This window comes from Scyliorhinus canicula, chromosome 13 (genome assembly GCF_902713615.1).
Source record: "Scyliorhinus canicula chromosome 13, sScyCan1.1, whole genome shotgun sequence".
NCBI lineage: Eukaryota > Metazoa > Chordata > Chondrichthyes > Carcharhiniformes > Scyliorhinidae > Scyliorhinus > Scyliorhinus canicula.
This window is the reverse complement of record NC_052158.1, coordinates 120,679,824-120,694,013: the sequence shown is the minus strand read 5'-3', so window position 1 is coordinate 120,694,013 and position 14,190 is coordinate 120,679,824. Positions and strand designations below refer to the sequence as shown.

The 14,190-nt window shown below is 47.0% G+C and overlaps 1 protein-coding gene across 11 annotated transcripts in view; it reads right to left on the bottom strand.

Moving 5' to 3' along the window:
- Positions 1-14,190, bottom strand: part of mcf2l2 (MCF.2 cell line derived transforming sequence-like 2) — a 465,252-nt gene that overhangs the window by 318,207 nt on the left and 132,855 nt on the right. Inside the window, exon 1 of one of the 11 annotated variants that reach the window (XM_038816479.1) lies at positions 1,946-2,045. The exons of the other annotated variants lie outside the window; for them this stretch is intronic. Within the exon in view, the coding sequence (XP_038672407.1) occupies positions 1,946-2,030 (85 nt within the window). The 5' untranslated portion in view covers positions 2,031-2,045. Of the gene's footprint in view, positions 1-1,945; positions 2,046-14,190 lie in introns of those variants that run through there. 11 annotated transcript variants of the gene reach the window in all.

Below are 14,190 nucleotides of genomic sequence, written 5' to 3'. Positions count from 1 at the left end.
AACCCTTGTAATCCTCAAACCAGGAGATCGCACATTGGAACACGTCATGACTGCAAGAGCTGCTAACAGACTCATCTCAGACCTGGAGCTGTCCAGATTCATTTTAAAAAGGGACCAATGGACCTCATCTGTACCTAATAAGCTGATCTTCCGAGCAGTCAGAGTCATTGCCAAGGCAATGCCTTCCTGACGCCAGACCCTGAATATGGATGGTAACTATTTCAACAGATAATGACTGGGACATTTTTTTAAAGTCATTTATGGGATGCGGACATCGTTGGCTAGGCCAGCATTTGTTGCCCATCACTGTTTGCCCTTGACAAGATGGTGGTGAGCTGCCTCCTTGAACCGCTCCATGTTGTGTAAATACACCCACTCTGCTTTAAGGAGGGAGGTTTCATGATTTTGATCCAGCAACAGTGAAAGAGCGGCGATAAATTTCAGGGTGGTAAATGACTTAAGAGGGGAACTTCTAGGTGGTGGGGTTCCCATGTATTTGGTGCCCTTGTCCTTCTAGATGGCCACGGTCATGGGTTTGGAAGGTGTTGCATACTACTGCATTACAGTACTAAAATCAAAGCCAGTTTCAGACGTTGGATAAACATGCTTTCAGAAGTCATCATGGACCATTTTGAAATCACCATATGTATTTGAGGACTGAGAAATTCTCAGCCTATTGTTTTATCAACTGGAAAGGACTCCAGCTGCTTGGCTGAGCAAATAGTCTGTTACTATCTCTTAGCTCCTCCAAGCCTGGCTCTGCTGGAGAATTTCCTCCCATCACCTGCAGAACCGACCCAGACTCTGTATCCCTACTTCACCTGCGATATCCTCATCATCTGCCCAGTGAACCCGACAACTACTGTCCTCAGAAAGCTGAATTCAAACATCTTAGTAATCAAAATCCTCACTGGGCTCAGACACTGGAAATCACATTGTGGTGAATGTAACTCCGTAATTCACACTGTATTGTACATACATGAGACTATGCATTTGTAAGTGCAGTTGCAGTGCCCGACCACTAGGGGGAGTAGCTCTGAGAATGCTTAGGAGTTTGTACAGGGCTCCACCCTTGGCTCCGCCCACAACTCCTCCCCCTGGACTGCTGTATAAATACCAATGCTCAGAGCCAGTCGTTCAGTTCATCGAGAGTTCAACGCGGAACAGGCTGATTCTGTTGTAAGTAGATTAAAACCACTGTTCATATCTTAAAGCACGTGTCTAGTGAATTGATGGTTCCATCACACATGACCTAATATTCATTTGTGTGGTTCTTGCACTGCAAAACTGCGGAGGTTTTGTGGCGCAGTGGTAGCCCCCTTGCTGCTGGACCCGAAGCTTCAGGTTCGAGTCCAACGTCAGGACCTGTTGGCCACGGAAGGAGCAGTCAATGAAGTTCAACGGACTGATAATCAGCTTGGAAATCTTTCCACCAGTTCCCTCACTATTCCCCTAAAGGTAAAAAAAAGTGGGCAAAATTCTCCGTCCATAATCGAGGTCCGCTCCCGGCGCTGATTGGGACGCCACGCTCCGATCCCTCGCTAGTGATGATAACCAGGTTCGCGTCCCGCGCTGGTGTCAGCATGCAAACCGGCATTTGCATGCAATTAAATATGATTAGCGAGTTGGGCACAGTTTATTCCAACCTGCCTCAATGCTCCACTCCTCTCAGACAGAAGTCTTGCAGGCGTGAATTACTATATTTACAAATGTGGACTGGGCACCGTGGCTGCAGAGGGAGAACAGGAGGCTAAAATAACACTGAAAAACCACTGAAAACTGTCGGTCTTGCTGGTCAATGGGTGTCCGGGCCAGGACAGTAGCGGGTAATGACTTGGTGGCAGGTCCGTGGACTCGGGGTGCTCCTCTCGGGATGGGGATGGCCTGGTTCAGACTGTCATTGCAGCAGTCTGTCTTTTAAACCCACCCCTTTGGCAATACTTACAGGCTTCTGGTTGCTCACACTGATGCGTGCTGCCTGTGTCCTTTAAATATTCAGAAGGCGTCTGGCCATCTAGGAGCCCACCCATGCTGCTCCTCTGTACACCCCTGTCCCAGCTGCATGCATCAAGGGCCAAGTTCACCAGGTGTTGGCTCCTCAGAAGTGTTGCCTATGTGCAGAAGAAGGAGGGGATCAGCAGATCTCACCCCAACCAGAGAACACCTGTACCGCAGCCCTTGGAACCCTCCCTGGGTCTCTGCCCCTCTGAGGGCAGAGGACTCACCAGTGACTTCCATCCCTCCGGATCACCGGCTGGCTCCTCCTGGTGTGACGGGCAGTACTGACTGCCTCTCCCACCACCTCCCACACAGTATTCAGGAGGGCAGGGTTTAGTCTGCAGCCCACATGGGGGCACAGGGGGCGGGATTCTCCCATCTGACGGCAGAGTGTTGACGCCGGCGTAAACACTGGACGGCATAATCGGACCGCTAGGTGTAGCGATCCTCTGCCCTAGAGGAGACCAGCACGGCACTGGAGCGACTCACGCCACTCCAGCTGCCGATACTGGCATAAAATGGGTGGCGCAGGTCTGCAAATGTGCAGTGCGACCGGCGCGAGTGCGTGCATGCGCGGTTGCTTCCTTCTCCACGCCTGCCCCGACACAACTGCATGTCAACCATCCAAGCCATTCATTCATCATTACTGGATTAATGGTCGGGATTCTCCGACACTCCGTGCCGGGGGCGGAGAATGGGGCACCGGACCCGCAATCGGGTCCGATGCCGGGACGTGAACCTCCGGCGACCGGAGAATTGGTGGCAGTCAGCCGTGCGTGGTCGACACAGCGGCAGTCGAGGGCCGTTGAAAGATTCTCCGTGGTCGACCGGCCGAGTTCTCGGCGGCGTAGTTCATGTATGGTTCCACCCGGCGTGTGCTCGGCGTCGCGGCTGCGATGGCCATCGTGGTGGGGGATGGGGGGGGGGGGGTCAGTCTCTGGGGAGGGCCTCCATGATGGCCAGGCCCGCGATCGGGGGCCACCAATCAGCGGGTGTGCGCGATCTGGGGGGTGGCCTACCTTCTTCCGCGCCGGCCCACTGTGTGGGTCCGCCATGTCGCACGCGCAGGAGCGGCTACCGCACAGACGGCAGTGCAGGGCTGCATACGGCAGCTGGAGCAGCGCGGAGCACTCCGGCGGTGTGCTGGTCCCCTGTGGGCCACTGAATCACTGGGCCAAGAGGCCCGTTGACCCCGGCATGAAACACTCCAGTGTTTAAGCCGGCGTCAACACTTAACCGCCGTTTTGAAGAATCCCGGCCAATATCTTTGAATTAACCACCAAACATTATATGATGAAGGCTCGCAAACTACCTTCTGAGTGCAACTAGGCATTGGTAATAAAAATGACCTTGTCAGTGTTGCTCACATCTTCATGCCACATTTTGAAAAATAGCCTGTTAACATTCAGTGCCAAGTGAAGAATATTCCCCTAAACAAGGTGCTGGAAGATTGCTAGCCTTCATGAGACCCTACAGCTATGTTAACAGTAAATCCATGGAATTCACCATCAATCAGAAAGTGCATTGAACCCAAAATAAATATGACACAATGTAGGTTCTTTGTAATCAGTTTGAAACAGTGTTTGGATTCACTTCTTCGCCAATTTTCCCACGGGCTAGAAAAGATGCCATTCCTGTCAGAGTTTGAGCTTTCAACAAAGAGATTAACCAGTCCAGTCACAACTAATCAGTATAATGCTGATCTTCTTCATGACAGGGTTGTGTACGTCTAATTCTAATTAGTTTGAATGATCATGGACATGTCTCTTAAGACTAGTTTGTAGTAGAATAATTATGTTCCTGTGTTTTACATCAAATTTAACATTATTGTCAAGAAAAGATACATGATGCATCCTACAGAAAACTTTAACTGCTGTTTGGCAACTTCAACTATTACTTGTCGAAGAAATAGCATGGGAGCAGGGTAGCATGGTGGTTAGCATCAATGCTTCACAGCTCCAGGGTCCCAGGTTCGATTCCCTGCTGGGTCACTGTCTGTGTGGAGTCTGCACATCCTCCCCGTGTGTGCGTGGGTTTCCTCCGGGTGCTCCGCTTTCCTCCCACAGTCCAAAGATGTGTGGGTTAGGTGGATTGGCCATGCTAAATTGCCCGTAGTGTCCCAAAAAAAGTAAGGTTAAGGGGGGGTTGTTGGGTTACGGGTATAGGATGGATACGTGGGTTTGAGTAGGGTGATCATTGCTCGGCACAACATCGAGGGCCGAAGGGCCTGTTCTGTGCTGTACTGTTCTATGTTCTAAAAGGCCATACCAAAAGAATAATGTGCAGTTTAGCTGGCATGATCATGCCTCTAACTATAAAATGTGAACTTGCCATTCCTTGTGGGACGTAGGCATGACATATTTAACTTTTCCAGATCAAGTAGACGCAATGTCATTGGGCGGGATTTTCCAGCGGTTCCTGCCAGTGGGATCGTGCGGTTCTGCCGATGGCACCACGGGTTCCCCAGCAACAGAAAACTCCGTTGATAGCGGTGGGACCCAGAAATCCCACTTCTGACCAATGGCAACCTCTGCCACTGCTTAACGTGGCGCGGGGAGCACGGGCAATCCCATCCATTGTGTTTTTAGGCAGTACAAGCTGGTGTCCAACATTTATTAGTCTACAGCTCTTTTTTTTAAACGACGCTTCAGGCTGAATTTTCACAGTTTCCAAATCCCAAACCTGTCTCCAGGGGAGGGACAGTCACTGACCTGGGATTTACATGAGTCCACCCCCTTAACTGGCTTGGAGATAGTTTCCCTGTCCAATTAAAAGTGACAGGTGGGCTCTTTAACCTGGAGCGTCAATCCGAGGCCTTCCAGCTTGGGAGAAGCAACAGTCTGCGTTAGTGGGTAAGTAACAGGGAAATTACAGAGAGATGCAATCAATGTAGAGTAGTTTTAATGGGGGACTTTATTTACACAAATGTAAACTGGGGGACTGATAGTGCAAAGGCTTGAGAGGGGCAAAATATTATGTTCAGAAAATTTTCTACAGTAGCGTGTTCAGTCCAACAAGAAAGGATTCACTGTTGATCTGGTCCTTGAAAATCAGGGGGGTCAAGTAGATCAAATGTCTGAGGGGGAGCATTAAGGAGACAGTGATCATAATATTGTAAGATTTAGGATAATGATGGAAAAAGAAAATAGTCAATCCAGAGTAAAAATAATTAACTGGGGGAGAGCTGACTTCAATGGGGCAAGAATGAAGCTGGGCCGGTTAGACTAAAAGTTGCCGGGAAAATCTGTAGCTGAACATTGGACTATCTTCAAAACAAAAGTGGTCCAAACATGGTCACGGGAAAGGTAGGGCAAACAAATCCAGAGCTCCCTGGATGAAAAGGAGATGGAAATTAAGGTAAGGAAGAAAAACTGTACTTGCAACAGGTGTCAGGTAGGCAGTGCATTTGAGATCCAAGAGGAATACAGAAGGTTCAGAGGGGAGGTGATAAAGTTCGTTAGAGAAGAGAGATTTTGAGAAAAGACTGCCAGCCAACATCAAGGGGAATGCCAATGTCTTCTGCAGACATATGAATAGTAAAAGGGTGGTAAAATGTGGAATAGGGCCAATTAGGGACCTCAAAGGGAATTTACATATGGAGGTCGGGGTGTGGCTCAGGTATCAAATGAATACTTTGCATTCATCTTACAAAGGAGTTAGATGCTGCACAGGACATGGTGACAGATGAGGAAAATTATGTTCCTAGTATTGTGGGCCAGGGTTTAGAGAGCACCAAAGTCTACCAAGGAGTTCACATGACCAACAACTTTTAATATATTTTGGTGATGGGGAGCACAAGGGCCCACTTTCCAAGTGTTATGCAACAGAGAACTAAAAGTATTTTTTAACAAAAACAATGTTTATTCAATGAATCCAGTTAACATTTTATAAACACACAGTAAACAGTTTATCAACTACCAACCCCGACCAACCCCCAAAAGATACAGCACTCTATAGATAACCCTTAATAACTTCCCAAACAACATCCATAAGTTAAAACCTTTTAAAACAAAGACAGCAGGTTTAAATTCTCTACAGAAACAGGTATTGCTTTGAAATCATCAATGAGTTGAAGACATTCTTTAGCTTGTAGAGAGAGAGAGAGATCATTACACAGCTGCTTGCTTTGAATGCAGATCTCCAACTCTGAAAACGAAACCAAAAACACACTGCAGCTCTCAGCTCAAAACGAAAGTGAAAGACAGACAGCCCAGCTCCACCCACACACTGACATCACTGCAGCTATTTGATAAGCACCCATTTCTTAAAGGTACATCCACCTGACACTAGATTGGTCCAAAATTGATAAGGAGGAGGTGTTGAATAGACTGTTGATACTGAAAATTGACGATGCATCGAGGCTGGAGGAGATACATCCAAGGATATTGAAGGAAGTGAGAATGATAATTGAAGGGCGCTAGCCATAATCATCCAGTCTTACCTTGACTCTGGGAAGGTTCCAGAGGACTGGTGAAATGCAAATGTTACACCTTGTTCTAAAGGGAAAATTCTGTTTATCTAACTTGCTGGACTTTTTTGAAGATTTAACAGAAAGGCTCAATGATAGGTAATGCTGTTAATGTGGTGTACTTGGACTTTCAGAAGGCAGTCAATGCAGTGCCACACAACAGACTTGGGAGAAAGGTTATAGCTCATAGAATAAAAGGGACAGAAGAAACATTGATAAAAAAAATTGGCTGAATAATAGGAAGCAGAGAGAATTGGTCAATGAATATTTTTCAGGCTGCAGGAAGGTTTGGAATTGTGTTCACTAGGGGTTGGTACTGGGACCCTTGCTTTTCCTGGATGAATTATCTAGATCTTGGTGTGCAAGGGACAGTTTCAAAGTTTGCAGATGATACAAAACTTAGGAATATTGTAAAATGTGAAGAGGACAGTGTAGAACTTCAAAAGGACAGAGATGAGAAGACATTTATTCAGCCAGAGCGTAGTGAATCTGTGGAACTCTTTGCCACAGAAGGCTGTGGAGGCCAAATCATTGACTGTCTTTAAGTCAGAGATAGACAGGTTCTTGATTAATAAGGGGATCAGGTGTTATGGGGAGAAGGCAGGAGAATGGGGATGAGAAAGATATCAACCATGATTGAATGGCGGAGCAGACTCGATGGGCCGAGCGGCCTAATTCTGCTTCTATGTCTTATGGTCTTATGGACATAGCCACATTGGTGGAGTGGGCAGATAAGTGGCAGATGAAGTTCAATGCAAAGAAGTGTGAGGCGATGCATTTTGGTAGGAAGAACATGAAGAGACATAATAAACTAAGTGGTAAAATTCTAAAAGGTGTGTTTATGTACATAGATTATTGAAGATGGCAGGATAAATCGAGAGAGCTGTTAATAAAGCATATAGTATTCTGATCTTTATTAATAGGGGCATAGAGTACAAGAGCAAGGATGTTATACTGAACCTATACAAGACACTAGTTAGACCTCAACTGGAATATTGTGTACAGTTCTGGGCACCACACCAAAGGTATGATGTGAATGTATTGGAGAAAGCGCAGAAGAGGTTTACAAGAATGGTTCCAGTGATGAGACACTTCAGTTCTGAGGATAGATTGGAGTGGTTGGGACTGTTCTCCTTGGAGAGAAGAAGGCCTAAGAGGAGATTTGATGGAGATGTTCAAAAGCATGAGGGGGCTGGACAGAATAGATAGGGAGAAAGCGTTCCCGCTTCTAAATGGATCAAGAATGAGAGGGCACAGATTAAAGGCAATTTGCAAAAAAAGCGAATGTGATGTGAGAAAAGACTGAGAAAAGAATGGTTTGAGTCTGGAATGCCCTGCATGGAAGTGTGGTGGAGAGTTTCCATCGAGGCATTGAAGATAGCATTAGATCATTACTTGAAGAGAAAGAATGTGCGCGGGTACAGGTGAATGGCATTAAGTCACAATGCTCGTTTGGGGAGCCGGTACAGACACGATGGGCCAAATGGCCTCCTTCTGCTCCTTTTGCACCATAACAATTCTGTGATTCTGTGAACTGAGAAGGCACTTCAATATGAAGATGCCTTGTCACCAACATTTTAATAATTTAAATAGAAGCAGAAAAAAGCAGCCAGGCCTTTGCCTGAACCCCTACTCAGGCAGGCAGGGAGGGCCTGTATACCTGCTTGGAGGACTGGTCCTCCAGCCTGTCAGTGGGTGTCTGCCTCCAGGCAGCCACTGTGTGGTAAAAATGGAAGCCAACTGGAAAAATCACTGTTGATTCCTTTAAGTGCCCTGAACAAGAATCATGATCAGAAAAATTGTCTACCAGCCTTGTGGGGATGAGGAGCTTTGCCAGGCCCTGCACCTACCTTGGCCAAAAGGGTGGTTACTGGGGTCCAGAAACTGGCAGTATGGCCTGCGCTAGTATTTGTAGGCCCTTTCCACCTCCATCCCCGACTTCAGCAGAGCCAGAGTCTGAATATATTACCCCTGCTGTGATTGTCATTCTCTCAGGCTACCTGAATATGAGTCTCGTATTGATCACAGTCTTTGTACTTTGAAATCCAGTTTTGACTGTGCTGAGGAAGAGTGGAACTGAAAGGGCTGTAATCGAGGGTGATGGATATACTAGTCTGTTGTAGGAGGAATCCTCTTATTTAAAAACTGCATAAATTAAAAGAAAATTATTATGCTAAGTCAAGCTTGACTAATGGAAGTGATGTGACTAGCACTGTGCTGCCTCCTCTGGTCGAAATGCAGCAAAGCTGCACTAATGCCAACTTTATTGACACGGATGAATTTTCTGGTGTTAGCCTTATTTAGATGTATTCAGCTGCCTCCCAGGAACGTTCCTGCCCCTGATTTGGAAAGAGGTAACAATAGATGGGATGGGTGAAGAGAATGGCTGGAACGTTTAGCAGTTTAAAGGACCAGACAGCCTCCCAGAATGTGAAGGCCCCTGAATAATTTGAAACGCATTATGGAACGCTGAATACCTGTTACGTACGGATGGATACAACATCCAGCATTGGCAGGATAACACTGATGGAACACGTGATGTGTGGGTTGGAATTTTACCAACTTAGTCGTTGGCACAATGACAGAACCTTTCTTGGATTTGGAACCTGACTCCCTGCTTGGCAGACCCAACGAGTTGCTCTTTAACAATTAACAGTCCGCCTCTAGGTTCCCTGACCAATTAAGGAGGGTCGATGGGATGACACATCCATTCTGCAAAAGGAAGGACTTCTGTTTAAAACGATGGAGGCATGTTTCAGAAAAGATCATCAGCACTTGGATTTTTTGATGCTGCCACAATCTCATGAATAGACATGAGGCCTGAGAAGGCTGCCCCCAGCATTCTCCCCCATGCTTGCCTAAGACCAATATACCTTGACACTCTCTCTCTATGGGCACCTCAAGTCCCCATCTGCGCAAAAAAGAAAACCACTTGCATCCATACAGCACCTTTCACGATCATCAAACATTTACAACCAATACAGGAAACATGGCAGCCAATTTTCACACAAGAAACTCCCTCAAACAGCAATGTGATAATGAGCAGATAAAACAGCTCCAAGAGAGTTCCCCGCTTGCCATCAAATCCACCCAGGTAAAACATGGAAGAGGGCAGAATGATTCTGGCCCAACACCACTTTTAGGGGATTTAACTCCCTGCATACATCCAAACCCGCCTCCTTCCCCTTCCAAAATTTCCTTCTTGGAGCAGAGAATGATTTAAGTAATCAATTTATTATAATCTGCACATTAACTCGAATCCTGCTTTACACAGATTTTCACCTCTGCCTTAAACAGGCTAAGGGTTAACGTCACCCTCTCATACAATACCAATGTAGCTGCTAGGTGTGGAAGATAGAAGTAGAGGACACTAGATCACTTCAAATTTAGGACTTTTATAAGGTCATCATTTTCAAAATCTCTTTTCACAGATAAATATGAGAGGTGCTTTTTCCTTCCTTGAAAATGCGATACTATACTCGACAAAATTCTCAACCACGTAGGATGCGATTATATCAAGAGATAGAATGTTGTAATAATTAATTTAAAGTTTCTAAAGCAATGGTTCGAGATCAAATCCAGATTGCTCCCTTGGTCCACCGTGAGGTCCACTGCACCAGGGCCACGATTGCAGTGGCCACACGTGAACCTTGCCCACGGGATTCCCGGTCACTGGGACTGGAGAATCACGGCAGCGTGGAGCATAGGGCGCCTTGCCCGCTGAATAGACGTAAATGGGTCATTACAATCTACTTGCATTTATTTCCATCCTCCTGCTGGTGCGAGGCGTGGGACTGATTCACGCCGCCAGCGAGGGATCGGAGCATGGCATTGGCGGCAATCCCAATTTTGCCCGGACACCCGATTCTCCGGTCCATCGGGGAATGCATTCAGGGCATCCTGGGGATGGAAAATCACCCCAAGTTATTTCAATTATTTGGCACCACAATGGCACAAATGATATGATCTAATAAAAGGTGCTCATACATTTTTGCTTGGGAGAGGTGAAAGAGATATTTTTAGTCCGCTAAAATAATTGCAGCCAATGTGACAGCAACAGGAAATATACCCAAATAGAATTATGCAATCCCCCAAAGGCGGACAGACACATGTGAAACCCCTTCAGCGATGACGGGAAGAACTACTTTCAGGTTGAACTGAGAAAATATTCCAGAGAATGGAGCCACCTAACTGCATGAGCATTTGTTATTATAGCAAGTTATTATCGCAAATAGAAACTTTTCTGATATATCTTGCTTATGCATAAACTGAAATGAGCTTTGTGCATTAAAGATAATCTCTAATGATGACATCATATGAATCACAATGTTGCACCTTCTTTCTGAGGCAATGCATCTCCCACAAAGCTTTATCAGTGTGATTATTAAATTGAGAACTTAAAGATAGGCAATCTTTAATTTTTACACTGCAGGAACAGTAGAATTTGATTCAGGTTCTCGTTACAATTGGTTCTCAGTATATCAAATTACAGGAGAGTACAAAGGTAAACTGGCACTACTACAACTGTCTAATGTTTAGTCACAACATGATTCAATTTGAAACCCTGATGTACATTATTCTGAACTTTTGAGAACAATGATGGAGGGGTGTGAAATAGCTGATCGAAAGATATTGCAGATTCCAAAGAACACATATCCTATTCAACTTGGCAATTAAAATTTGATATCCTCTAAAACCCAATTGATCTCAGCCCATTGGCTTCCAGTTCCCTACGGACAACAAAGTTGAAACCTCACAAGTGCTTCCATCACTATCGCTAGCTCTCAGTTCTATAGCCAGAGTGTTACAAGCCAGGCAGATAGTGCACCTGAGTCAGAAGGTGAGTTGCCTTGAACTGTGCAATAGGAGCTCTGCCTCCTTAGTTATGCAGGTTATTGGAAGCTTGCTGGGGAAGGTCGCTCATTGTATGAGGAATGCAAAGCCCCACCAGTCAACAGCTTGCTAGAAGTGGCAGGAAATAGAGTAGCTGTTCACAATAGCACAGCTGAGTCGCTATGTTGGGGTTCTATTGTTAATATGGCTATTTTCACTGCCTAGTATTGCCTGTTTTTAATCTGTAAATGCTGCACTGCTCGGCTTTGCAACTTTAGATATTTGTTAATATATTTAAACAATGATATTTCCAAAATGAATTAGAATGTGTTATTTTATTTAAAGTACTAGTGCTGTATATTTTGTAAGAGTATCTGAGGCGTGAGTGGATATCTGCAGCCGCCCATGTTTGCATGTGTGTAATCTCTTGTTCTTTTGTGCGCAGCAAATCTATTTATTGTGCGCAATATTCATTTATTTAAAAAGATATAATTATAGTTAAAATCACAAAGTAAAGCCTTTTCAAGAATAAACGCTTAAGATCAAGAGACTCTGGGCGGGATTCTCCGACCCCCCCGCCGGGTCGGAGATTCATCCGGGGCCGGCATCAATCCCGCCCCCGCCGTGTCCTGAATTCTCCGCCACCCGGGATTTGGCGGGGGCAGGAATCGCGCCGCGCCGGTCGGTGGGCCCCCCGCGGCGATTCTCCGGCCCGCAATGGGCCGAAGTCCCGCCGCTGACTAGCCTCTCCCACCGGTGTGGATTAAACCACCTACCTTACCAGCGGGATTGGTGGTGCGGGTAGGCGCCATGGTCCTGGGGGTGGCACGGGCGATCTGACCCCGGGGGGTGCCCCCACGGTGGCCTGGCCCGCGATTGGGGCCCACCGATCGGCGGGCGGGCCTGTGCCATGGGGGCATCTTTTTCTTCCGCCTTCGCCATGGTCTTCACCATGGCGGAGGTGGAAGAGACCCCCTCCCCTGCGCATGTACAGGTATGACGTCAGCAACCGCTGACGCTCCAGGTCATGTGCGGACTTACGTCGGCCGGCAAAGTCCTTTCGGCCCCGGCTGGTGTGGCGCCAAAGGCCGTTCACGCCAGCCGGCGGGACGGGAACCACTCCGGCGCGGGCCTAGCCCCTCAATGTGAGGGCTTGGCCCCTAAAGGTGCGGAGACTTCCGCACCTTTGGGGCGGCCCGATGCCGGAGTGGTTCACGCCACTCCAACACGTCGGGACCCCCTGCCCCGCTGGGTAGGGGAGAAACACGGCTTCTATTGTGTAAATGTTAAGGTTTCCATGTCACTAACGTAGGTGCCCTAATCACGAACAGCACTCTAACTATGACTGAACAAACATTTATTTTATAAATTCTTGATTGTATGTAAAAATGACTAGGTACACAAAGCATCTTACATTCATTATAATACTGACTGTAGCTCATTTGCTAACTATCATTCAAAATATTGTGTCAAATACATTTCCTTGTTTGATATTTTGATGAAAACTAGATGCACTGTGCCAGTGAAAGAACTGAAGCATTTTTAAAATTACGTTTCATGGGCGAGATTCTCCGCAAATGTGGAGAATCGTAAAGGCTGCCGTGGGACAGGCCGTGGCCCACAGCAGCCTTCACGCCCACTTCCGGGGCCGATTCTCCCCCCCGGGCGGGGCTAGGAGCGCGGCCCCGTGCGTCACGGCGGCGCGGCCTTGATGACGGTCGTCAAGGCCGCACGTCAAGCGTCACGCCGGCTGACGCAGCCAATGACGTTAGCCACGCATGCACAGGTTGGACAACGCCAACCCGCGCATGCACAGTTGCCGTCCTTTCCCTCAGCCACCCCGCAAGATGTGGTGGCTTGATCTTGCGGGGTGGCGGTAGGAAAGGAGTGCGTCTGTTACGGATGAACGGCCCACGATCGGTGGGCACCGATCGTGGGCCTATGCCCCCTTGGCACGGCCGTGGTACTGCCATGCCAATCGGGCCCCCAGATGCCCCAAACGGGCATCTGCCGCCCGTTTCACGACGGCAGCGAGCAGGTGTGTTTGCTGCCGTGTTGAAACGGGCGTGAAGGCCCGGCCGCTCGGCCCATCGGCCTCGGAGAATCGCTGCTCGCCGTAAAAAACGGCGAGCGGCGATTCGTGGCGTGGGTCGGGCGTGGGGGGGGGGGGGGGGAGAATAGCGGGAGGGCATGAAAAATGTTGGGAGACCATCCCGCTATTCTCCCACCCGGGGTTGAGGGGGGGGGGGAGTTTCAGGAGAGGTCAATAGTTTTGTGCAGTGTCACATCAAAGCTGCACAATTGTGTTCATGTTAGAACCTGATATATATTTTGTGCGAGTATGTTATGTACTTTTAAGTAGAGACTCTCCAAAACCTATGGATACAATATTCCTCTTAACATACCGACAGCCCTTAGAGAAGCGATTCATAATTTTGCGCAGATGCAGGAATAATCAACTTTACTCTGTATATTTTTGAAAACTTCGGTGGTTTAGTTGTGTGTTTTATTTAACATAGTTGAAATGGCAAATCCAAAGGCACCTTTAGATTGCTATTTAGACAGCGAAGCACTGAGTCAGCTACTAGAAAGGATACAATTTCTAGAGAAAATGAATGGATGCAGAGACAAGGATTTGCAAAGAACTGCAGTTCAGTCAATGAGGTTAGGACTCGTGGTAATAACTCTGCATTGTACATGGCAACAAATCATTTATATTCAAAGAACTAAATGAGGGGTTGGATTGATCAATCTCCCGAATGGAACCAACAACAAACTCTATGGGTTAAAAAACAAATGAGTAAAGGCCCAAAGTGGATCTCATTGTACAGAAAACATTTCATAGTGTGACAACTGTGTATTAATAAAATTCTTACAATTTTACTTCTTTA